Raw genomic sequence first — 23,847 nt, forward strand, 5'->3', positions numbered from 1 at the left:
ATTAGGAAGTCAGAACAGCATTATCTTTTACCTTTTTATTCTGACTTGCTTTAGGCTTGGATAAATTTTTTCGTTTTTTATGGAGGAGAAACAATGGTGAAGACTCAATGGGACACTCATAAAGAGAAGTGTGGACCTTTTCAGTATACCGTTGGAAATCTTCAACCTCCACATCTCTATCCACCCTGTGTTTATAACAGAGGAAAAAATAAATATTAAAAATATTGTTTAGAATTACATGATGAAAATTATGGAAGTCAAAGAGCTTTGGCAATTAAAGTGTGTGTGTGTGTGCGTGTGTGTGTGTGTGTGTGTGAGATGGGTCCTTACCCATCACTCGTAACCAGGACCCTTTAAATTACATTCAACCAGTTAATAACTATGTGCCTGGCATCACACATTTATAATAATGAACATATTTTCCTCAACACACTCTGGATGATTGGAACTGCCTCTGTTTCTTAATCTATATTAAAGTCCTCCCTTGCTTATTCTTGTACTTAAGGAACCCCTATTGTCTTTGTTAAGGACCTAGATTAATGGCTTTCTTTAAAGTCATGCATTAAATTAAGACTTTTGTAAACCTCTAGGTATGTTACTCTGTCAATAATAAGTACAAAAATAATTGCATCTAATATTTTTAGCTTGCTGTATGCCAGCCACTGTACAAGTTGTTTTATGTGCATTATCTTCTCATTTACCCCTCATGACAAACCTACCAAGCAGGCACTATTATTATCTGCATTTTGTAGGTGAAGACATGAAGGCTTACTTAGTCAAGGTCATTTGGAAATTAAAGGGCAAAGAACCTACACAGAAACGCAAGTATGACAGTTTCTCAAGCACATACAAGCTTTTAATTACTATCCCCTAATGCCTCAGATACATTTCATAGTTCTCATTTTTAATATTTTTGCTGTTGTCTTGATTTTATTTATCAATCATGCAGATTCATTAATAATAAAAATATTATACCTGGTAAAGTAGGCATTACTTATGCAGCCAGTGAAATTAGCATACTGAGCACTGATTGGTGAGCCACCGAAGTAAAACTTCTTTTCACCTGCTTGTGTCTGTTCTATTTTCCCTTTGGTAGGATTCTTACTCCCAACTCTGCTTTTATCTACTATCAGTTCATATCTGCAAAAGAAAAAGGCTTCTTTACAAACCACAGAGTTAGCATTTTTACCTTGACCCACTCTAGGTTGGATTAGCAGGTTTTCTCATGAAATTGAAATGGAACATCTGGTTAATGAAAAGACAGTGAGTTGCCAAACTCTTCATGAGGTCCAGGATAAAATGGCTGGGTATTTCTATATGCAAAAAAGATCCTCCAAACCAAGACTGGAATTTAAACCCATAAGGCAAGAAATTCAGATGCCTAGTCATCAGCATTATTTGTGTGTGTGTGTGTATGTGTGTATAAAACAGAGCATACCTCATGATGATCACTTAATCACATTTGTGGAAGACCATTTCCATGGCAAAGCACGTTAGATTATTTTGATTCTTACTGGAAGTGGGACCCAGAAAAAGCCTACTCATGTTTTCTGTGTCCACAAAAGTGGACATAGACTAGTAGCAGAGGTTCATTTCTTATTCCAGAAAACTTTCTTACTATGAAAAATAAATTCAGTATTATCTATTTTAAAGATGAAGTTCGAGCTGTTAAAATGTGGCCATAAATGTTGCATTCTCAGTTGTGTGACTCAAGGTCTAAACAAGACCAACATTTGCTGAGCTCCTTCTATGTGCAAAATACTGCACTCCGTTCAGTATGTAATATTAGTAGGCATTTCCCTCAAGAAGATTATAACCTATTGTTTTACGGGAAAAAGAACCCTTATATTTATTTTAAGAAATTTCATAGTGATTTATTTTACATGTCTTGGAAACTAATAGCAATATTTTTTTGAGAAAGGTAAATTGTTCCTTCTAGCATTTTTGTTTTAACATTAGAAAAGGTATAGGAGAACCTATTATTCATAGTGGTTTTTGACATAATCATGTCCCACAAATAGACATGGTGGAAAGAATATGAAGTGAGGAGCTGTACCTTGTGGGTGAGACAGAGGTAATGACGAAGTGGGACAGCCCATCATTGTACTGCTTATCTACTGACTGAACTTTGATTCCCTTTACATCCATGACGACAGTACCGTTATCCAGTGAGATGGAGAACACATCTGACTGAAATGCAAGCACAAGCATGTAAGTAGGGAGTCTAGGGATCCAAAAGACGGAAATGTTTTCAACATTGACTGAATGGTATTGCTTAAAGGCAATATACTGTGTAGGAAATTTGCTTGTAAAATAATTTCTATAAATAACAACCAAGAATACCCTATTGCTTATACTGGTATTGCTTATAAAATTAGACACATTTCAGTAGAAAAATGTATCTCCTATATTTCCAGCTGAAAATTTTTGGTGACTTTGTTATGCTGAGAGTTGTCAGCTCAGTCTCAGTTAATTTCCTACTTTCAATCTCACTTTTAATCCCTTAGAAAAGATGATAATTTGGGTCTCCTTGGGGATGTAGCTAGATGACTAGGCAAGGGTTAATTTGCTAGTTTGGCTTTTTAAAATCTTTCACTTTTTCATCTATAGAGGCAAAAGAAACATTTTAAAAAGCAAGTTAGCTCTTATCTGAATTAGCTTATTGCTTATCTTAAAATATTTGGCAAATGTTCATCTTGCTTCTCTTTCCTTATATGGGCACCAACTTCTTAAGTCTGCCCTCAAAATAGACTACTTTTTGTGGGCAAAAAGTGTTATTTAACTAGCCAGGGTAGTCTGAGGCAGGTTTGGGGTCAGAAGTTCTACAAAATGCTTTGGGTAAATTCTTACAGATTCTACTGATTCCAATTAAATTGGATGTAAATGTATCAGATGCAGGTAATATATATGAAAAGTAAAAGCTGCTTTCAGAAGTTCTATGATGACCTGGCACATCAGTGTATATATTGATGATGACCTTTTCAGAGACCCACCAGTTGGATGTTACGGTCACCAGTCCTCCACAGACCTTATTTTATTCTTGAAATAGCATATCTTTACAAGCTGAGCTACAGTGTTCTATAGCAAATCTGAAAGAAGCATGTATGTTCTTTTTACTCTTTCATAAATTAAATCACAGATGTGTTTGTTCATGGCATACAAACAGGGAGTCTTAACAATTTTTGTGCTAGAAACGCCTTTGGCATTGTGGTAACACATAGGGACCCCTTCACAAAATAATGTTTTTAAATGTATAAAACAAAAGATATAATAATACAAAGGAAACCAATTATATTGAAATACAGTTTTCAAAATCTTAAAATAAATCATCTGTGATATTATAATTTTTTATTAAGGCATTAAGTAATAAGATTCCATAGCAGACCTAATAACATTAGAAGTAGCAATGAGCAAAAATGACATTCTGGGATTTCTGTGACAATTGTAATGTGAAACAAAAAAATCGGTGATTTCTATTAATGACAAAGTCGCAGGTACTGGTAATACTCCTGTGGTGTGCTGTCTAGATTCATAATCAAAGAAAATGATCAATTTCAGTGAGAGAAAATAAAGATGTAATCTTTTCCCATTAAGTCCACAGACCCCCTGAATTCTATCCATGATCTCTTGGGGGTGGGTCTATGAATTCCAGGTTAGGGACTCCTGATATACGATACATATAATATTTTTTAAAGTGTTTGAAATGAGGCATTCTGTGTGTCTACATGTGAGTCAAAATTAATCTGAATAGAAAATCACTTCTAACATGCATTACAAATTATTTGTAATAGGCAAAACAATTATCACAAAGAAGTTTCCTCAGAGAAAAACAAATACTTACCCCTGAAGCATAATAGAATAGTAACCCATTTGGTTGTAATGTTCGGAAATTAAAACCTCCTTCAAAGCCATCAAAGAAAGATATTTTCTGAATTGAAGCAATGAAGCTCTGTCCATTGAAATATGCTCTGCGAGATATCTGTGTGCCAAAACAAGTGGAGACAGTGTTTTTGAGAATTATCAAATGCTTAAAACTATCAACGTTTCACATACGGAGGGCCTTGCCTGTTAGTTTCTACATAAATAGTTTATTTTCCCACTTCTGGTTTATGTTGGAATTCAGGCATACACCAGGAGCTCCTCTGAGAGATGGCGTTTCATCTTCTCCACTGACTCCAACCGGAGTGAACAATGATGCTAGCACACACCCCTCTAGGTGTTAGATGCCCCACCCATGGAAAACTGAAGCAAATGAACAAGTCACAGAGGAATCCCATGCACAAGAGCCCTTCAAGCTAATGGTTCTTCTTTCTGGTGGTGGCAGAAAGGAACCCAAGGTGTACCTAGGATCAGAGAGAAGCTGAAAAGAGCTTTTCCAGCTTTTGAGAGTGTTAAGTATTGTGTCTATTAAAAAGCTTTTGACTGAGTGGTTCTTACAAGAGAGTCTTCTGGGCATCCATAACCAACTCCCAGGGTTTCTGTCTGCTCCAGTAAATTGAAATCTTTCTTTTGGAACTGGAAGCCCTTCATGCATCCTCTGAAGTTGATATCTAGGGGAAGGTGTGCTCTAAGGGTCCTGGAAAAGAAAGTCAGCCTCACTGATACAGCCATGATGATGATGTTACCCTGCATATGTAGGCTATGGAATTTGCATTTATTTATAGTCATTTGTAACAGCTTTATAATCATTCATATTCTCATGCTTTCTTTGATAGGCACACAGCAATGTCTAATCTTTGCCTATAGAAGAGTTTTGTTCTGAGTCAAGCCAATTTGTTCTTTATAGTTTTCAAAATGCTTTAACTTACATTATCTCATTTTATCTTTATAACAATTCAGTGAAATAGATGGAGATGCTATTATTTCCCTTTAGCAGATGATTATTAGATTGAATCACAGGAAACTGACATATATACATAAAAATAATCAATTCTTAGTAATTCCACAGGGTTTAACCTATAAAATGAAACTAAGAATAAATTATTCTCTTATGTCACAAGTGATGTTAGGATTTGAACACAGGTCTTCAGACTTTTATTAATCCACATCGTTAATGAATACATTTTGGCATTTTTCCAACACATTTGTAATTAACAAAGTTTAGGGGAGAGTCTTAATGTTTCATTATACATAATACACAACCCTTTGGATAACCTTAAAAATTTGTGTAGCTCAGATGCTATTGGAGAGCTCAAAATGGGTTTAAGGCTAAAGCAAAAGTAACTAAGAGCTATTTATGACAAACCACAGCCAAGATCATACTGAATGGGCAAAAACTGGAAGCATTCCCCTTAAAAACTGGCACAAGACAGGAATGCCCTCTCTCACCACTCCTACTCAACATACTGTTGGAAGTTCTGGCCAGGGCAATCAGGCAAGAGAAAGAAATAAAGGGTATTCAATTAGGAAAAGAAGAAGTCAAATTGTCCCTGTTTGCAGATGACATGATTGTCTATTTAGAAAACCCCATCATCTCAGCCCAAAATCTCCTCAAGCTGATAAGCAACTTCAGCAAAGTCTCAGAATACAAAATTAATGTGCAAAAATCACAAGCATCCTTATACACCAATAACAGACAAACAGAGAGCCAAATCATGAATGAACTCCTGTTCACAGTTGCTTCAAAGAGAATAAAATACCTAGGAATCCAACTTACAAGGGATGTGAAGGACCTCTTCAAGGAGAACTACAAACCACTGCTCAATGAAATAAAAGAGGACACAAAGAAATGGAAGAATATTCCATGCTCATGGATAGGAAGAATCAATATCGTGAAAACGGCCATGCTGCCCAAGGTAATTTATAGATTCAATGCCATCCCCATTAAGCTACCAATTACTTTCTTCACAGAATTGGAAAAAATTACTTTAAAGTTCATATGGAACCGAAAAAGAGGCTGCCTTGCCAAGACAATCCTAAGTCAAAAGAACAAAGCTGGAGGCATCAGGCTACCTGACTTCAAACTATACTACAAGGCTACAGTAACCAAAACAGCATGGTACTGGCACCAAAACAGAGATATAGACCAATGGGACAGAACAGAGCCCTCAGAAATAATACCACACATCTACAACCATCTGATCTTTGACAAACCTGACAAAAACAAGAAATGAAGAAAGGATTCCCTATATAATAAATGGTGCTGGGAAAACTGGCTAGCCATATGTAGAAAGCTGAAACTGGATCCCTTCCTTACTCCTTATACAAAAATTAATTCAAGATGGATTAGAGACTTAAATGTTAGACCTAAAACCATAAAAACCCTAGAATAAAACCTAGGCAATACCTTTCAGGACCTAGGCATGGGCAAGGACTTCATGTCTAAAACACCAAAAGCAATGGCAACAAAAGCCAAAATTGACAAATGGGATCTAATTAAACTAAAGAGCTTCTGCACAGCAAAAGAAACTACCATCAGAGTGAACAGGCAACCTACAGAATGGGAGAAAATTTTTGCAATCTACTCATCTGACAAAGGGCTAATATCCAGAACCTACAAAGAACTCAAACAAATTTACAAGAAAAAAACAATTCCATCAAAAAGTGGGCAAAGGATATGAACAGACACTTCTCAAAAGAAGACATTTATGCAGCCAACAGACACATGAAAAAATGCTCATCATCACTCACCATCAGAGAAATGCAAATCAAAACCACAATGAGATACCATCTCACACCAGTTAGAATGGCGATCATTAAAAAGTCAGGAAACAACAGGTGCTGGAGAGGATGTGGAGAAATAGGAACACTTTTACACTGTTGGTGGGACTGTAAACTAGTTCAACCATTGTGGAAGACAGTGTGGTGATTCCTCAAGGATCTAGAACTAGAAATACTGTTTGACCCAGCCATCCCATTACTGGGTATATACCCAAAGGATTACAAATCATGCTGCTATAAAGACACATGCACACGTATGTTTATTGCGGCACTATTCACAATAGCAAAGACTTGGAATCAACCCAAATGTCCATCAGTGACAGACTGGATTAAGAAAATGTGGCACATATACACCATGGAATATTATGCAGCCATAAAAAAGGATGAGTTTGCATCTTTTGTAGGGACATGGATGCAGCTGGAAACCATCATTCTTAGCAAACTATCACAAGAACAGAAAACCAAACACCACATGTTCTCACTCATAGGTGGGAACTGAACAATGACATCACTTGGACTTGGGAAGGGGAACATCACACATCGGGGCCTATCATGGGGAGGGAGGAGGGGGGAAGAATTGCATTGGGAGTTATACCTGATATAAATGACGAATTGATGGGTGCTGACGAGTTGATGGGTGCAGCACACCAACATGGCACAAGTATACATATGTAACAAACCTGCACGTTATGCACATGTACCCTAGAACTTAAAGTATAATTAAAAAAAAAAAAAAGGGACTCTCTCTACCTCCGGATTTTGTTATATGTGGAATGCTGCATCCATTTTGCATATGGCCTGATTTTTTTTTTTTTTTTTTTTTCCTGAGACAGGGTCTCCCTCTGTTGCCCAGGCTGGAGTGCAGTGGCACAATCTCAGCTCACTATAACCTCTGCCTCCTGGGTCCAAGTGATTCTCTTCTGCCTCAGCCTCCTGAGTAGCTGGGATTACAGGTGCATGCCACCACGCCCGGCTAGTTTTTGTATTTTTTGTGGAGATGGGGTTTTGCCATGTTGGCCAGGCTGTTGACGAACCCCTAACCTCAAGTGATCTGCCTGCCTCAGCCTCCCAAAGTGCTGAGATTACAGGTGTGAACCACCATGCCCGACCTAACCTGAAAATTAAATCATCAAATGAAAGAGGCCAGAACCAAGAGAAATGCAGGAGAACAGAGCCTGGACCATCTCACTTCTGGACACTGGTTTATGTAAGCCAATAACATTTCTTATTGGTTAAGCCATTTTGAATTACAATTTCTGTTACTTATAGCTAACATGTTTTTAAATGAGACACTCATTTAAAATCTTCAACAATCCTCCTTCCCAATGAAGTCCCCTTAAAAAAAAAAAAAAAGAAAAGAAAATGTGGCACATATACACCATGGAATACTATGCAGCCATAAAAAAGGATGAGTTCCTGTCCTTTGTAGGGATATGGATGCAGCTGGAAACCATCATTCTCAGTAAACTATCACAAGAACAAACAACCAAACACTGCATGTTCTCACTCATAGGTGAGAATTGAACAATGAGATCACTTGGATACAGGAACGGGAACATCACACACCGGGGCCTGTTGTGGGGTAGGAGGAGGGGGGAGGGTTAGCATTAGGAGATATACCTAATGTAAATGATGACTTAATGGGTGCAGCACACCAACATGGCACATGTATACATATGTAGCAAACCTGCACATTACGCACATGTACCCTAGAACTTAAAGCATATAAAAAAAAGTAAATGGACAAATGCTGTTTTATCTTCACACAATACACATGTTCCACCCTTCCTATTGCTGATGAGAAATATTGCATTAGATCATGTTATAAGAGTAATACAATAATTGAAGAAATCTGTGATTACATCTATGTGATGCTAATTTCAGGAGGTCCTGAGGATTGACTGCAGAGGGCCTGCAGGTACACGAATGTGTGTGCCTGTACCTGTCCCTGTGTGTAAAAGTAGCAAGTAAGGGTGCGAACACTGTTACTAGACCTCTCCTGGATGTTGCCAGCCCAGTACATTGCTAGGAACAAACAGCTACTTAACAAAAAGCCTTACCTGGATTGTAAGATTTCTGGGGCAGCTCCTCCAATGTATATATCTGTAAAAGGTATTTTCATCTTTTCATTATCCATGCTCTTGACATGCCTTCTGTCAACTACCAAGATCATTTTCTTATCATTGTGGTAAATGATTGAGATCTGGGAGAGATAATATATAGTAAGCCTTGATTAACTAATATTCAGTTCTTTGATGACTTCTATATATTTTAATTCTCCTGGCTATACTAGCTATTCTTCCATGCCTTTGTGCTTGTTTCTTCACAAAATGGGGAATAGATAGATTTTCTTTTCTCACAGACTTGAAAACTCTTGCTTCTACAAGTAGCAGTTCACATTTCCTGGGAAAGGAGGTCTGTATGAAGAGGGAGCCAGCCCAAGAAAAATTTTGCAATTAGACCTATTGTTTCCTCCTGCTCTTTCTGAGAGGATTCAGGAAAGAGCTATAAACAGGTGCCACTGTTCTCTTCTTTTTAAAAAACAACTTTATTCAAGTCTAGTTGATGTGCGAAGAACTATACATATTTTCTGTATGCAATTTGATGAGTTTGGACATATACAAACACTCATATCATTCCCACAATCAAGGTAAGAGACATATCACACATTTCCCAGCATTTCTTTGTGTCCCTTTGTGGTATGTGCGTGTGTGTGAGCATGTGTGTTAAGCACACTTAACATGAGATCTATCCTCAATAAATGTTAAATTAGTTATAACTGTAGGCTCCGTGCTGTACAGCAGATTTCAAGAACTTACTCACCTAGCACAACTGAAACTTTATACCCATTGAACAGCAATGTCTTATTTTCCCCATCCCTAACCCCTGGTGACCCCTATTGTATTCCCAAGCAGGTGCCTTCTGGAATCTAGATTGCATGTTACCAGGTGTAATTTTTTGGTGACACAGTGAGCAGTTCTAATGAATCTGCAAAAATGCTAGTCAGAGAAATAGTTAAAATATTCTTTTATTGTAAACCATTCTTATGAGGCTATGGACTTTGAACTGAAAAGGGAGATACAGTCTCCTACCCCTTGCATTTTGGTTCCACTTAAAAGATATTATGCCTCGTATACACTTTATCAAATTGTATATTTAAAATAGTTAATGAAAACGGATGAAGTATATTTTCAGTATTCTGCACATCTGTTTCAAAACTAAAGGGGATTCTTTGTGAGTTCTCTTTATAAGGAAAACTGTGCTATTATTTTCTACCTGCTGGTTAAGTGGTTTAAAAGGAAATTCTGTATTTACTTATATTCTTGTTACATTTAGTGGGGCTCAAAGGACAAGCAAAAAAAATGGCTGCGTATCTACACTGGCGCATTCCACACGTGCACAGAAGCACTCTGGAGGAATACCAATTGAGATATTTAAGATTAATAGAAGCCTTCTGGTTAATGAAGCAATTAAAAGGAATCTCTCAGTGACAAATACATCCATTGTTTTAAAGCAAATGTCTTCCTGGGATTGAGAAGATGAGGGTCCTTCCGTTGCTCCTTAGATACGAAAGCTCTCAGTTTATTTACTGTCCTGCCTGTCTCATTTGACCGCCTGATTAGATCAACAGATCTAAGTATAAAAAACAAAAACAAAACCAACCAAACTACAATGATTTGTACCTCATGGTATTTTGCATCATTAATTTGAGCTTTCTTTAACGTATCTTCAAGATGCACAGGGCCACTGCTGAATCCAAAATCATAGAACACGTGTAGGTAACCATTGCGCATTTCCAGTCTGAAAAACATACTCTGGGGAGAGAAAGAAGTTGTAAGATAGGAACATCTGTTATGATGTGAGTAGAGTCAGTTTTAGCTGAATTTGAGAAATATGACTATATTCTTTGTTATTGGAGCTATTTGAAGACTAAGAAAGTCTTACGAAATTCTTATGAAATAAAAGTGACAACGGCTGGAAGTGGTGGCTCACACCTATAATCCTAGTTCTTTGGGAGACCGAGGCAGGTGGATCACTTGAGGCCAGGAGTTTGAGACCAGCCTGGCCAACATGGCAAAACCTCATCTCTACTAAAAATACAAAAACTAGCCAGGCATGGTGGCAGGCACCTGTAATCCCAGCTACCCGGGAGGCTGAGGCAGGAGAATCGCTTGAACCCAGGAGGTGGAAGTTACAGTGAGCCGGGATCATGCCACTGCACTCCAGACTGGGCTACAGAACGAGACTCTGTCTCAAAAAGAAAGTGACAACTATTTCCATATCAGCAGCTATTTCGCTTAATATATAAAAGTTAATTTTATACACAGTGTAAAGATTCTTCTTTTGTTTTCATTCTACTTTCTGAATTAATGGATGAAGTTTTAAGTCTACATTATTGCCCTTTAACAAAATCTTGAAAACAGAGTATAGTATACCATGTTTATTCAACTGCCTTGTCTTTAGGAAACTTTAAAAAGTTATAGCAGGCCAACAGATGTGACTGCATTTATTTTAGGTGAAAATTAGTAATATTAAAAAATAATTTCAAGGTATACTGAAAATAATTCTTCCATATTATCAGCAAATATGGATTTTAAAAAAGAAGTCCATTGCTGTATTGTTTTGAAACACTGGATTTACGTAAATAAATATAGAATTATTATGCACTTGGAACACATGATGTTTGAGAATCAAAGACATTTTGTAACACTCAGGTGACTTGCTGATGAGGTTTGCTTGTTTCAGAAGATAGTTCATAGATACAAGAAGTCAATGGATTTGAAAAATAAAGCATTGTGGCAAGGTCCCTATTCTATAGGAAGCGATCTCCTGAGTGGAGTTTGTGCATTCCTGGGACCATGGAAAACAACTTATTGGAGTTTAGGAAGAAAATATTTCAACTTTATACTAATTTAAAAACATCTAAAATAGAGAAGAAAACATTTCAACGTCCATTTATACTCACTAAAAAATCTAAAATAGAGAAAGAAACTAATTTTTAATATTTAATACATGAATTATTGACTGTGGGCCTTCATTTTATCCTTTTGTCAGACTTTCACAAAATTCACATAATGTGTGCGGGTTCCCAAGAGGGGTTCCACACTTGAAGGGCTGAAGGTAGCTCCTCATCCATTTCTTTGCTTCTCGCCTATTGCAATTTATTGCAGTTTATGTGTGGCTAGTTACATGGATTTAAGGGTGATATAACTGAAATAATAGGATATTTAGACGTGTACTGAGATGGAGAGTGACGTGAAAACATTTTGAGACACAGATATTTGCTGGCTACTTCCTACAAATTTCTGAAAATGCTGTCAAGTTTATAGGGGGTTACACATTTTTCTTTGTAACATGAATTATTCTAAATTTGTTGAACTTTATTTGTGATGAGAAATGTCTGACAGTAGTATGAAACCTACTAGTTAATTCAAAAACGAAACATACTGTGACATCAATGTAAGGGTATTATCATAATAATGGATGAGAAAGTAACTTTTTCTCTTTTTTTTAAGGACAGTTATACTGTGGAGAGATGGTTTTTTAAAAAGATGTTTGGGAATTTTTCTATTGTTAAGTGATTTTGTTGATGGGAACAATGCAAATGCAATCCCACAAAAACTCTCCTATCAGTACTATTAAAACATTTGAGGGAAGAAATTTCTAAACTTTAGAAAAATATTTCAAATAAAGATTTTCAATAGCTTAGAACCCTTTTATTAAAGTTTACAAAATGATATCTGGTTAGCTTATAAGAATTAATATTAGAAAAAAGGAAACATACCAGTCAAATCTCAAAGACAGCCTTTGCCACCTGGTGAATGTGATTGAAAACTATTTGAGTTAGTAGGCACAGCTAATGATATGCTTCTTTCATTTTTTATTTTTGTGAGGTATCTTGTCTAGGTACAACAACCAATAAAATTAGTGTTGAAATAAACTGGACGTAGGACCAGACTTTTGAATCACTGTATCACAAAGAGTTTAAGAATTTTTGAAAATATTTAGCATATTTAATTACATTTTCTCACGAAAACTGTTTTGTTTGAGCGGTACAATAAAGTGCTATTAAAAATAATTTCTAGTGAGAGAAAAACATTTCTGTATCATTAGTAAATAAAAGTCAATTTACTCTTCATTTTAAATATATATAATCTTTTATTTTATCTTTATATAATTTGTCCTTTATCGCAAGCTTTGAATGTTTCATACGATATTTATATCTGTTTATAGTACACATATATTATTTATAAATAAAGATATATGTATGTGTGTACATACATAAATACTTATATACACACATATATACAAAGCATGCAAGCTTTGCTTTTAAATTGATTAGGGCATATGATTTGGAAAAGTTAGGAGCCCAGTGCAGAATTTCTGCAGACACGCTGCTCTCCTAGATCTTGGTGCTAATTTCCTCAAAGTTCTCTTAGTTTATTTATATCCAAAAATGTACTGTAGGGAAATGCATCTCAGGGTTGCTTTCATTTATTGCTGTCATTACTTTCCTGAAGAAGAAATTCAATTTGACTTTCTAAACTAGAATTTCAGTTTGATGGCATGACACACTGGACCTGGGAAGGTTCCTGGAAACATGAGTAGCAGAAAGTAAAGGAAATAAAGGAAAAGTAGTAGGACTTGTATTTTTACTCACTCCATTGACCATCAGGAGAATAAGGCCATTGTCAGCTGGTGTTCGAACTTCTATGTCAAAGCGAGTCACCTGACCAAATTTCCCTCTCTTTGTGATGTCTCTCACCACGGCATAACCAGAGCCATCGAAGAAGTAACTAGCAGCCCGGCTCTGAGTGAAGGCCAGCTTATCTCTGAAATGGAAACACAAGGGCCATTTGAACACTACAGTTTCTGTTATGCTTTTCAAGGGAAGCCCTTTTAACTCATTCTTCTAACATCTTCTGTGGACCTTACAACATTTAAATGAAGTCCTGTTGTCTGCACGGAACAGATAAAGAGGTATTTGTAGGTATGTTAAATGGATTGTTTTCTTCTCCATCCTGTGTGCTAAGACAACTGAAGTCTCCAGGGACACCCTAGTGCCTGGAATCCTAAATCAAGGCTGCAAACAAGTTGTTTGACACTTGATACTTGGGCATGCTCATCTATGATAGAGAATAGGTGAAGAGTTTTTTTGCAGGTATGACTTATGCAGTTTCAAACCTGGCTTCCCCAAAGACAAGTTTGAGAACCTGAATATTGACTCATACTTGTTCTATCTGCTGCTCTTGCATCAATGTCCAAGTCTTTAGTACTTTCAACTGTCTCTTACCGGGCACAGGGCACTGATGTGGAGGGGTCCATATTATAGATGTGCTTAAAGTTGTACAAGCTGATCACATCATTATTCAAAGTGGCCAGTTCCAGGCAGCCAATGAAGCCAGGCAGGTTTAAGCTGTGAGGGAGCTGTTCAATAGAAAAAGCAAAACCAACTGTCTCATGGTCATGTTTTACTCAGACATTACAGAACAGACAATGCAACTAACAGTAGGTCAAGGAGACCTACCCCTTCGTAGAAATGTCTTTCTAGACCCGAGTGTGTTTATGCCAAATCATTTAGATATGCAGTAACTTGTCAGTTGTGCAAATCTTAGCAGAGAAAGTGGGACTTACTGAGCATAGATTATGTGCTGGTCATAGGCTGGACAGTGAATTCATGACAAAAATCAGTCCTTATGCCAGCTTTGTGAGGTAGGTATTCTTGTTCTCATATAATGAGAGGGAAAATAGTCCTCAAAGAAAATCCAATCATGTGCCCATAACTAGTAATAATAGTCCTGAAATTGGAAGCCCAGATCAACTTCTCATCTTCTTTGACCTATCCTTTATCCCTTCTTCATCAGATTTCATACTCTCTCCTAGGTTCCACCCCCTCTCTCATCCCAGATACTTTATTTCATACCTGTATTAGGTGAGATAACTGAATTTTTGAAACCACCACTGCAAAGCTGAAGATTAGATCTAAACTGTGCTGACACCACAAGCTATGGACATTCCTGTGGCAGGTGGGGGTAATATTAATTACATATGCATGTATCAGAATGAATGAACGGATCTTCAGGAGTCAGCTATAACTTGAAAGCATTGACATTATGAAAATATGAGTAGCATAGACCAGATTTACACATCAGGTTTATAGATTCTGGTTCAGCATTCTACTCCCCGCAGAAGTAAGCTCTTAAAGTGATATCAGCAACCCCCAAGTCATTATAGGTTTATGGATTTATAAAAACAATTACTGTAGATTTGTAATAGGTCAAAATATAGCTGTATGGCTGACCTTGAAGTTGGAAGGCACTCCACCAACATAAAACACCGTGTCCTCGGGGTCCAGGTCCAGCAGGGAGTCATCTCCTGAAAATTCCCCCTTTTTAATGAACTTTTCCTCTGCTGTGCTACTTAGACTCGGGACTGTTAAAAACACCTTTCCATGTTTTCCCACCCTATTGAGATAAATAATTTTCATGTGTTATTATATAATTTATAGAAAATACTTTTAAATGTCAAAATGTTAATGTTTCCTCATCACAAAATGGGTAATTTAATTTTGTGACACTAATAAGCATTTATAAAACATCACAATCAATGGGAAAGAGAAGAAAGACATTTCATTTTGAAATTAATTCATGGATTGGCCAGGTAAAATCTAATAATCAGATCGTGATTTAGAAATGACTTTTTTTTCTTTTCTACTAAGGTGTTTGGGAAAGAATACAAGAATAATGGAAGAAAAGGGAGCAAGAATAAAGGCAGGAAAATGCTATTTATAACTTCCACAGGAAGACTGCGTGGGTGTGCGTGTGTGTGCACGTGCGTGTGTTCAACAGGTTTCTTGTGAATTGTGCATATATGCCCTGTGTCTTGGATTCACTGTACCTTTCAATCTTGACAATGCTGAAGTAAGCAGGCCAGGAACTGACGGGCTTGGAGTCCAGGGGAATCTCCACGTCTTTGGTTCCCAAATTATAGATGTATACCAGGTTATCATTTTTTATTGCAAGACCCATATACTCTTTTTTGGCCTGAAATATCAAGAAGAAGTCATTTAAATAAAATTCATATGAATGAACATCATCTTTTTTAAAGGACAATCAGAAATCCAAATACTTGGGTATATACAAGTGACTTCTGGCCTGAATTATTACCCATGAGACCAGGCAGTGGCTCTTCCTCTCCAGCCTCCCTGTAGCCACATGAGAGTCTGTTGGCCCCATCCTTGCTCAGGCTCATGGAAATTTGTTGGCTACCAGGAATGGGCTAATTTTTTGAGGCTACCCAGGGATATAATATAGCCTGACGGTACTGTTCATTATGCATCCCCAAACAGGATTCAGCAGCAAACAGAATAGGCTTCTGTCTTTCTGAAAGTCTTTGAGGTATTCCATTCACTCATCAAAGTTAGCAGTGCGATGGTAATAGGAAACAATCCCCACAATTTCCCACACAGAGAAAAATTACTTGTTCTTGAGTCATTCTTTTAATCTTGTCATTAAAATGAGATCTTCTGAGTTATCAGAATGGGCATTGTTTTGGTTCATTTGCCTAGTAGTTTTATTTTAGGCAAGAGAAAAAGCAGCTTTCCTTGTAAATATTATCCCCTCCTTTCAAACTCATGTGCTTACATTTTTGCTTCCAAGGTACAGGATAAACTGATCTGCAGTCTCGGTCAGTTCTGGCTGCTTCACAGGGGGTTTCACGTACAGGCTCAGAGACGTAAAAGCCTTTAAGTCATCCATACTGGTTCTCGGGTGCACTTCCACAGCTGACTGGCCATCAAACATCATGGAGACTTGGATCTGGAGTTACACAATGGTTTCATTAACAGTGCTTTGTAGAAATGGGCAGAATGCTTTCCTGTGGTTCTCAGTGGTCTTCCCTCATTCGTGACAGGGGCCTCTAAGCTCTCTTAACCTCCATGCCTTTAGTTATTCACTCACATCCTCCCCTAGTTGAAGAGAAGACTCAGAGCAGATTGTGATATAGTTGTTTAAAGTGGGGTGAAAGAAAGCAAAAAACGTGGTGACAAAGTAGATCCAAGAATGAGGATAAATATGAATTCCACAACAAACGGCGTACTCGGTTTGGGTGAACTAAACAACTTGCTCAAGTTGTTTGGTCAGTATACAATTCACAAGGCTCACACAATTTATATAAAACTAATTGGGAGAAGTAGAACTAATTTCAGTTGCTAATACAGCTGGGACTTTCTCCCTAGGGTCCTCATAAAAGGGGCATGGGGTGAGACTGTGAGCAACATCCTTGCCCTTGTCTGCACAGTTGGGAGGGGTCTGGACTAGCTTTATAGTCTCAGACCAGATGGGCTCTGCCTCTTCCTAGCTGTGTAACCTTGAGCAAGTCACTTAACCTTCAGTTTCCTCATCTGTGAAACGAGGATAATAAATTTGTCGTGAGCATGAAATACGATGATAACTCTAAAGTGCTTTCCAGTGCCTGGCCCTACCATTATAATAACTGTAATAATGAGTTCATAAGGTGCCTCTTATAATGGCTCACAGAAAGGCATCACAACAAAGCACAATGCAGTAAGTGCATTTCTCAGAGGCCCAATAGGATATGCTGAACTGGTCTGATTCAGGGGTAACTTGTAGAGTACTTACAAGTGGATGGATTGTGTATACTTGTGCCATTTATCTGAATCTTTCCGAATGATTAGACATCTTTACATTCATTTACTAATGTTGATTTGGCTAATGTGGGTGGTCAGTGAGCTCAGGCTCTATATTCCCAAATGACTGGAGTGCAGCTGTCCTATGTTACCAGTTGAGTAAAAACTAATACATCTTTTTTTTTTTGAGACACAGTCTCACTGTCACCCAGGCCAGAATGCAGTAGCACAATGTCAGCTCACTGCAACCTCTGCCTCCCAGGTTCAAACAATCCTTGTGCCTCAGCCTCCCGAGTAACTGGGACTACAGGTGTGTACCACCATGCCCAGCCAATTTGTGTATTTTTGGTAGAGACAGGGTTTTGCCATGTTGGCCAGGCTGGTCTCAAACTCCTGGACTCAAGAGATCTGCACACCTTGGCCTCCCAAAGTGCTGAGATTACAGGCATGAGCCACCGAGCCTGGCCAAGACCAATACATCTTAATAAACAAGACGCATGGGGGATTAAAGTCTTACATTAATAAGTGAGAGTCTGAGAATAGTGCATGTCTGCATGAAAAGCATCTCACTCGGGGGCACTGAGTGAGCTCCCAGCTCCCAAAGGTAGGGCTAAGTCTGTCTTCAGCAAATGGTCTTAGGTGATTAAGGTCCCAAAGTCATACTCTTTATAGCAATAATATTATAAGAAAGCACTCATCAAAACCTAGCTTTTAGAATGCCATTTCTTGATGTACGTTTAGATAAGCCTTTTTTGAAAATGTTCACTGGGGCATCTAAATAAGGTAATTTGTGACAGGGGACCATTTATCACCACTTAAAAGTCAGGTCTATTTACCAAGAATAATCTTCTACAGTACAAAATAGTTGATTTCTAAAGCTTATTTCTGTCAGTAATTAGGACCAGTAGTCTGCTCAGGCTGATTCTTAATTGAGAAAATAAAACCATATACTTTGTTCATAAAAAGAGAGTCTGGTCTATGAATCAATTAAAAAAATTCAAGAGGTCCAAGAACAAGCTCCACTTTGCCACATTGAAAAGTAATTGCTGTGTCAGGAGATGTTCCTACAAATGCCGGCTCTAGTTATCTTGTGTTCGGTTGCTTCTATGTGTCGCAAAACAGTGTCTTTGTTGAGTTTATTCCTCTTAGCCAGTACGTGATTTCTCAGTCAACCCTGCGGGCGGTCAGTAAAAGCTTCCGCGTAATTTGTGTTGTATCAGAGAATTTCTTGAAGGGGTAGGACAGATGGGATAGATTATTCCATTGTGGTGATTGCACTAAAGTAGCTGTTAAAATAACAAAATATAAGAACGAATTGAGGCTTTTATTGAGGATTTACTTGATTTCTTTGGCTATATTAGCTTTATTGACTAGTTTAACTCTGTGGTTTTTAAACCTGACTACACCTTAGAATAACCTGGGAGCTTTAAAGAACATACAGGTACTGAGCCCTTCCTCTATAGAGTCTGATCTATTGCTTTCAGGTTGGGACCAGGAGTTGGTTTCATTTTCAATGCTCCTCATGTGTTTCTAATTAGCAAATGGGGCTGAGAACTACTGAGTTGGAGAATACAGTGGAAAGGTCCAGGCTCTGGAAGCTGCCCAAGCAGTTGGAGCTCAGCTTCGTGTTATTATTATCACTGAGTGACTGATGAGTCTTTTCATCAGTTACCTTGCTGGCAACACTTCTGGTCTGAGCAATGAGCTCTCGGATCCTCTGGATGCTGGCAGAAACGTTGCTTGCAGGCCGCTTCTGCTCAACTGTACGAAGCTGATCCAGGAGCTGAGGGACAACCTCTGTCAGATTTCTTACTGCAGTTAATAAAAATTAATCACTTGAGTAAATATCTCAATATTAAGCATATTTCAAGAATCAGATGTAGACAACAAACACAGATTACATATGGTAGAACAATAAGAAATTATTTTTAATCCTGCAAAATTAATAGTAAAGCCTGTAAGGTACATGAATGTGCTTTGGTCAAGGAATAGGTCGAGGCAGACATCTGGGCCAGAGTGACTCAGTGAGTTTAGGGCACAGGTGCACACTCCATTTGTTATATAACCTATTTGTAAGCACATACTTGGCTGAGAGCCACTGTTGCTTGAAAAGCTGCCCTGCTGATGCCATGCACAGGGCACATGCACTTGCACCCAGAGAAAGAGAGAGTGCCAAGGTGGCCTGTCTTGCAGATGGACAGAGGGAGAGCCAGGGCTCAACATGGCTCGCGGATGTGCTGGTGCCCAAAGAGAGAGTAACGCTACTGACCCCTGTAAGGGAGAGGCAGTTGCCTTGAAGGCAGGCAGTGGGGAGCCGGGAACCGACTTGTGCCCAGAGAGAGTTCAGCTGTTGACCCTGAAGGCGAGGGAGAGCCGGCTGCGCAGCTGTGTGTGGGAGCAGCCCGAGCAAGCAGCCGAGACACAGCAGACAGTGTGAGAGAGCTTCTGATGAGAGAGCTGCTGAATAAAACTACATTTCACCTGTCTACATCCCCCAAGTGTTCTTGCAGCTATCTGCCATCCACCCACTCCCCTCAGACCTCAGCGTGGGCTCGAACCTGACCCAAGCATGACATTTGGCATAGTTGTGGACCTAACAAAGCCCAAAGCACAATTCGTTCCTGTTTTTGTGAAATTTATAATACTTATTGATCTAAAAATTGTATGTAGAGCAAGCTAACTTTTTCTAAAGGGCAGCATCCACGGTATATATACAAATGTTCCTTTAACCATAAAGCACGGGTTCTGCTTGCATTTCTAATATAACTGATATAACAGGTAAAGAGGAATACTGGGAAAAAAGGTGGGAAGATTGTTTTCCAGAATGTCCATGCACACATCATGCTGCTGCTACTGTCCCAGAAGACAGCACTAAATGGAGGAAACAGGTAGCACCCAGAAAAGTGGCAATTGTGCCAAGGTAGGGGTAGGCGGCCATGGTCTGTGGGTGCAGACAAGGGTGATGCTACAAGCAGATCATAGTGACCTTTTATTTCTTTTTACTCTTGGACATCTTGCTGGAGAACAAAACCACCTCTGGGTGTTGGGGGTTGAGGGAAACAGCAAAAGAGGAAGTGGCCAGAGCGGGAGACAACACTCCCCTTGACTCAGTCTAGTGCAGCTGTGCCCCATAAGGCTGACACTGACTACTGCTTATGTCCTTCTTTTTGAATGCATAACTTAAACATAGAAAAGAGCGTGAGTCAGCTGGGCGTGGTGGCTCACTCCTGTAATCCCAGAACTTTGGGAGGCCAAGGCTGGTGGATCACCTGAGGTCCGGAGGTTGAGACCAGCCTGGCCAACATGGCAAAACCCCGTCTCTACTAAAAATATAAAAATTAGCCAGGTGTGGTGGTGTGCGCCTGTAATCCCAGCTACTCGGGAGGCTGAGGCAGGAGAATCGCTGGAACCCAAGAGGCAGAGGTTGTAGTGAGCCGAGATCACACCACTGTACTCCAGCCTGGGCGACAGAGCGAGACTCTGTCTCAAAAAAAAAAAAAAAAAAAAAAAAAAACAAAAACACCAGTCATAAGGATACAGCTTGATGAGAAGAGAAACTCAAAACAAAGAGAATGGCATAACTTTTTCCAGAGTTTCATTGACTGAACAGTGGTTCTTAAAGTGTGGTTCCCAGACAAGCAGCATCAGCATCACCAGGAACTTGTCAGAAATGCAAATTCTTGGCCCTGTCCCAAGCCCACTGAATCAGCAGTTCCAGGAGTGGGATCCAGCAGCCTGTGTTTAACAAGCCCTCCAGGTGATTCTAATGCACACTAGTATTTGAGAACCATTGGCTCAGAGACAAATACTTCTGAGGTATTCTCTTACCTAAGGGCAGGGCCATGGTCATTAAGCATTAGTAGCTGGGCAAGAGCAAGCCTCTTCCTAGAGAAGAACTAAACTCAGATTCAGGAGACTATGTCAGTGCAGACCAAGGAAACACCCCTTCTTTGTGCTTAGGACACACGGTGTTTCTCCAGCACAAGGAATAGAATTCAGTAAAATAATAGCAACTATTAGTTTATGATATTGATTAATACAGAGGTAAATATTTAGTGTTTGGATCACTGACAACAACATTTATTTTATAGTATACTAGGTCTTTAAAAACTAGACATAATATACTTAATGAATCATGTTAGATGTTGATTATGGAAATGTATATAAGACAGAGTCCCCCTGCTCCCTACAATCAATTATCTCAGCAAAAGGGGGCCACCTTATATTAGAGTATTTATAAAGTTTCTTACATTATGGTATCCTCTTTCATTTACTTTGTTTTGAACCACAAAATGCTATTTGAGAAAAGCACAGTAAACAATTTCAATTTTTTGAAAGTTCTGGATGCTTATTGGAATCACTTGATAAAACTGGTAAAAAATGGAAGAAAGAATGTAACACAGATTTGGTACATGTTCCCAAGGCAATATCATTATAAATGTAATAGTTGAATTTCATGTAGGCAAATCTTTTAAAGACAAAATTTTAAAAGCACCTCCATGAGTGGTTACATGGAAGAAATGAACATATACTTAAAAGATCATTATAAAAGAGCGATTTTACTGTTATGGGAATCGGTATTTGTAAATTGGAATAAAATTTGTAGTGGCGGGTCATATATGGATTTATGACCTCTCTTAATTCAGATGCAAATGAAGGTAATATTGTATGCAAAACTATATTGGAGAACAAAAAGTTCTAGTCATGATATTGTCATGATATTGACAGACATTGTTATTTAAGAGGTTATGAAGGGATTGGATAAAAATGTGAGAATGGAAAAAGGAACATTTCACAAGTACTGCAAGGTTCTAATATCTACAAAATAAATTAGGCGGACATGAAAATATTTCATTTTCATTTCTATAGAACTGTATATTCAAGTTGGCCAACATGCTATTCTTAATAGAAAGCTAGAGTTATGTTTGGCCATGTTTAGTACTTGTTGGTAATAACCTGTTTTACGCAGAAAAAGAAAAAGCAATGTTGCCTAGTCAAAGCAATGCCATTTAGTAATTTTTTTTCCTAAAAGCTAAACAGTATTGTATTAGGATTATTTACCCAACATTTGATTAACCTTGTTCCCTAAAGGATAAATCTTACATTGACACAATTGCTACCATTATTTCACATAGAAAAAATTATGACTCTTTACCAATCTATCTAGTGTTCATGCAAAATATATGTGTGTTTCTCATATGTATTCAGACAGGTATAGATAGATAGATAGATGAACAGAGCAAAACCTTTTCTTTTTCTAAGCTAACTTCTATAATTTTCAAATCTAAAACCCAAATGAAGAAAACTGTTTTTTGACAAAAGATGTATAGAGTTTAATGGCCAATTCCTTAATTAGATTCAAATTGTGAAATTTCTAAGTGATACCTGCATCCCTAGCAGAGTCCACTGCAGTGTTGTAAGCAGAAGAGTCAAAATGTTGAAGATTCTGTGACCAGTTGGTTAGATTGTTGGCCATGGGGGTGGTGGCCTGCTGCACCTCCATCGTCGTCCTGTTGGCTTCCTCGGTGATCAGCCTGGACTGCCCCAGGCGCTGCTGGGCATCCCCTTTACACAGAGCATAGGGTCATTCACTTTGCAGAGAAGCCGGACATTTGCTGGGGAACACTAACACCCCTTTAACACTTCAATGAAATAGATCTCACATTTTGGGCCCTTAAGCAAAAGTAAGATTTTTAGATAACCATGTGGCTCACTGAAAACATTTCCAAATTAAGAGATAAATTTAAAAAGAAGATTAATTGTATTTTCTGTAACCTGGTGAGAAAGCCATAGAAAATGCATATGAGATTTTAACTCATAAAAGGTTTGTGTCTGAAATTAATTGCAAATATCACTTTCTTTTCTGAAAAAGTAGGCTTGTGGAACACTTTTGCCATAAAAATGATGCTATAGAAATTAATTAATAAAGAAAGGTGTTTTTAACAGAAAAAAAAGCAAATTTCAGAGAGTTTTGTTAGTGAATTCTCATTTTGTTAAAAATTACATCTGTAAAATAACCATAATGTAAATTTACAACAAAATATTTTATCTAGGGGATGGGATTATAGGTGATTTTCTTCTTTTTTTATCAGAATTTTCTAACATTTCTATAAAAATAATTTATTATTTTTGTAATATTATAGTTCACTTAGGTGATTTTATAACTTCAAATTTTATACATTTGAAGTTATGCCCTAATTTGGTTATTGGATTGGTTATATGCCCTAATTTGGTTATTGGATTTCTTTGGCCCCAACTGTAACATAATTATAACTGTAAAACAATTATAAATTTGAAGTTATACCATCACCTAAGTGAATTCTGATTATTTTTGTTATAAAAATAATACTTAATAATATATAAATAATAAATAATTTATTAAAGTGAGGATATATTTCATTTAGCCTCACATATTCTGGATTCTGATAAATTCTGGTTTGAATGCTGAATCTGCTTCTTACTGGCTGTGCTTGTTGCAAGTTTCCTAACCTTGATGAACCTCAGGGTTCATATCAGCCTGAAGGCAATAGTGGTACTTA

At 37.9% G+C, this 23,847-nt stretch overlaps 1 protein-coding gene across 3 annotated transcripts in view; it reads right to left on the minus strand.

Moving 5' to 3' along the window:
- LAMA4 (laminin subunit alpha 4) overlaps nucleotides 1–23,847 on the minus strand; it is a 150,400-nt gene that overhangs the window by 20,866 nt on the left and 105,687 nt on the right. For all 3 annotated transcript variants that reach the window (XM_030929061.1, XM_030929062.1, XM_010359882.2), the window contains exons 18-31: nucleotides 22,694–22,873; nucleotides 18,981–19,120; nucleotides 16,305–16,478; nucleotides 15,559–15,704; nucleotides 14,963–15,125; nucleotides 13,955–14,088; nucleotides 13,322–13,493; nucleotides 10,344–10,475; nucleotides 8,721–8,863; nucleotides 4,438–4,576; nucleotides 3,842–3,979; nucleotides 2,057–2,190; nucleotides 976–1,140; nucleotides 32–185 (exon numbers count right to left, since the gene is read on the minus strand). In XM_030929061.1, the coding sequence (XP_030784921.1) occupies nucleotides 32–185; nucleotides 976–1,140; nucleotides 2,057–2,190; nucleotides 3,842–3,979; nucleotides 4,438–4,576; nucleotides 8,721–8,863; nucleotides 10,344–10,475; nucleotides 13,322–13,493; nucleotides 13,955–14,088; nucleotides 14,963–15,125; nucleotides 15,559–15,704; nucleotides 16,305–16,478; nucleotides 18,981–19,120; nucleotides 22,694–22,873 (2,114 nt within the window). The remainder of the gene's footprint in view (nucleotides 1–31; nucleotides 186–975; nucleotides 1,141–2,056; nucleotides 2,191–3,841; nucleotides 3,980–4,437; nucleotides 4,577–8,720; nucleotides 8,864–10,343; nucleotides 10,476–13,321; nucleotides 13,494–13,954; nucleotides 14,089–14,962; nucleotides 15,126–15,558; nucleotides 15,705–16,304; nucleotides 16,479–18,980; nucleotides 19,121–22,693; nucleotides 22,874–23,847) is intronic.

This window comes from Rhinopithecus roxellana, chromosome 4, assembly GCF_007565055.1.
Source record: "Rhinopithecus roxellana isolate Shanxi Qingling chromosome 4, ASM756505v1, whole genome shotgun sequence".
Classification (NCBI taxonomy): domain Eukaryota; kingdom Metazoa; phylum Chordata; class Mammalia; order Primates; family Cercopithecidae; genus Rhinopithecus; species Rhinopithecus roxellana.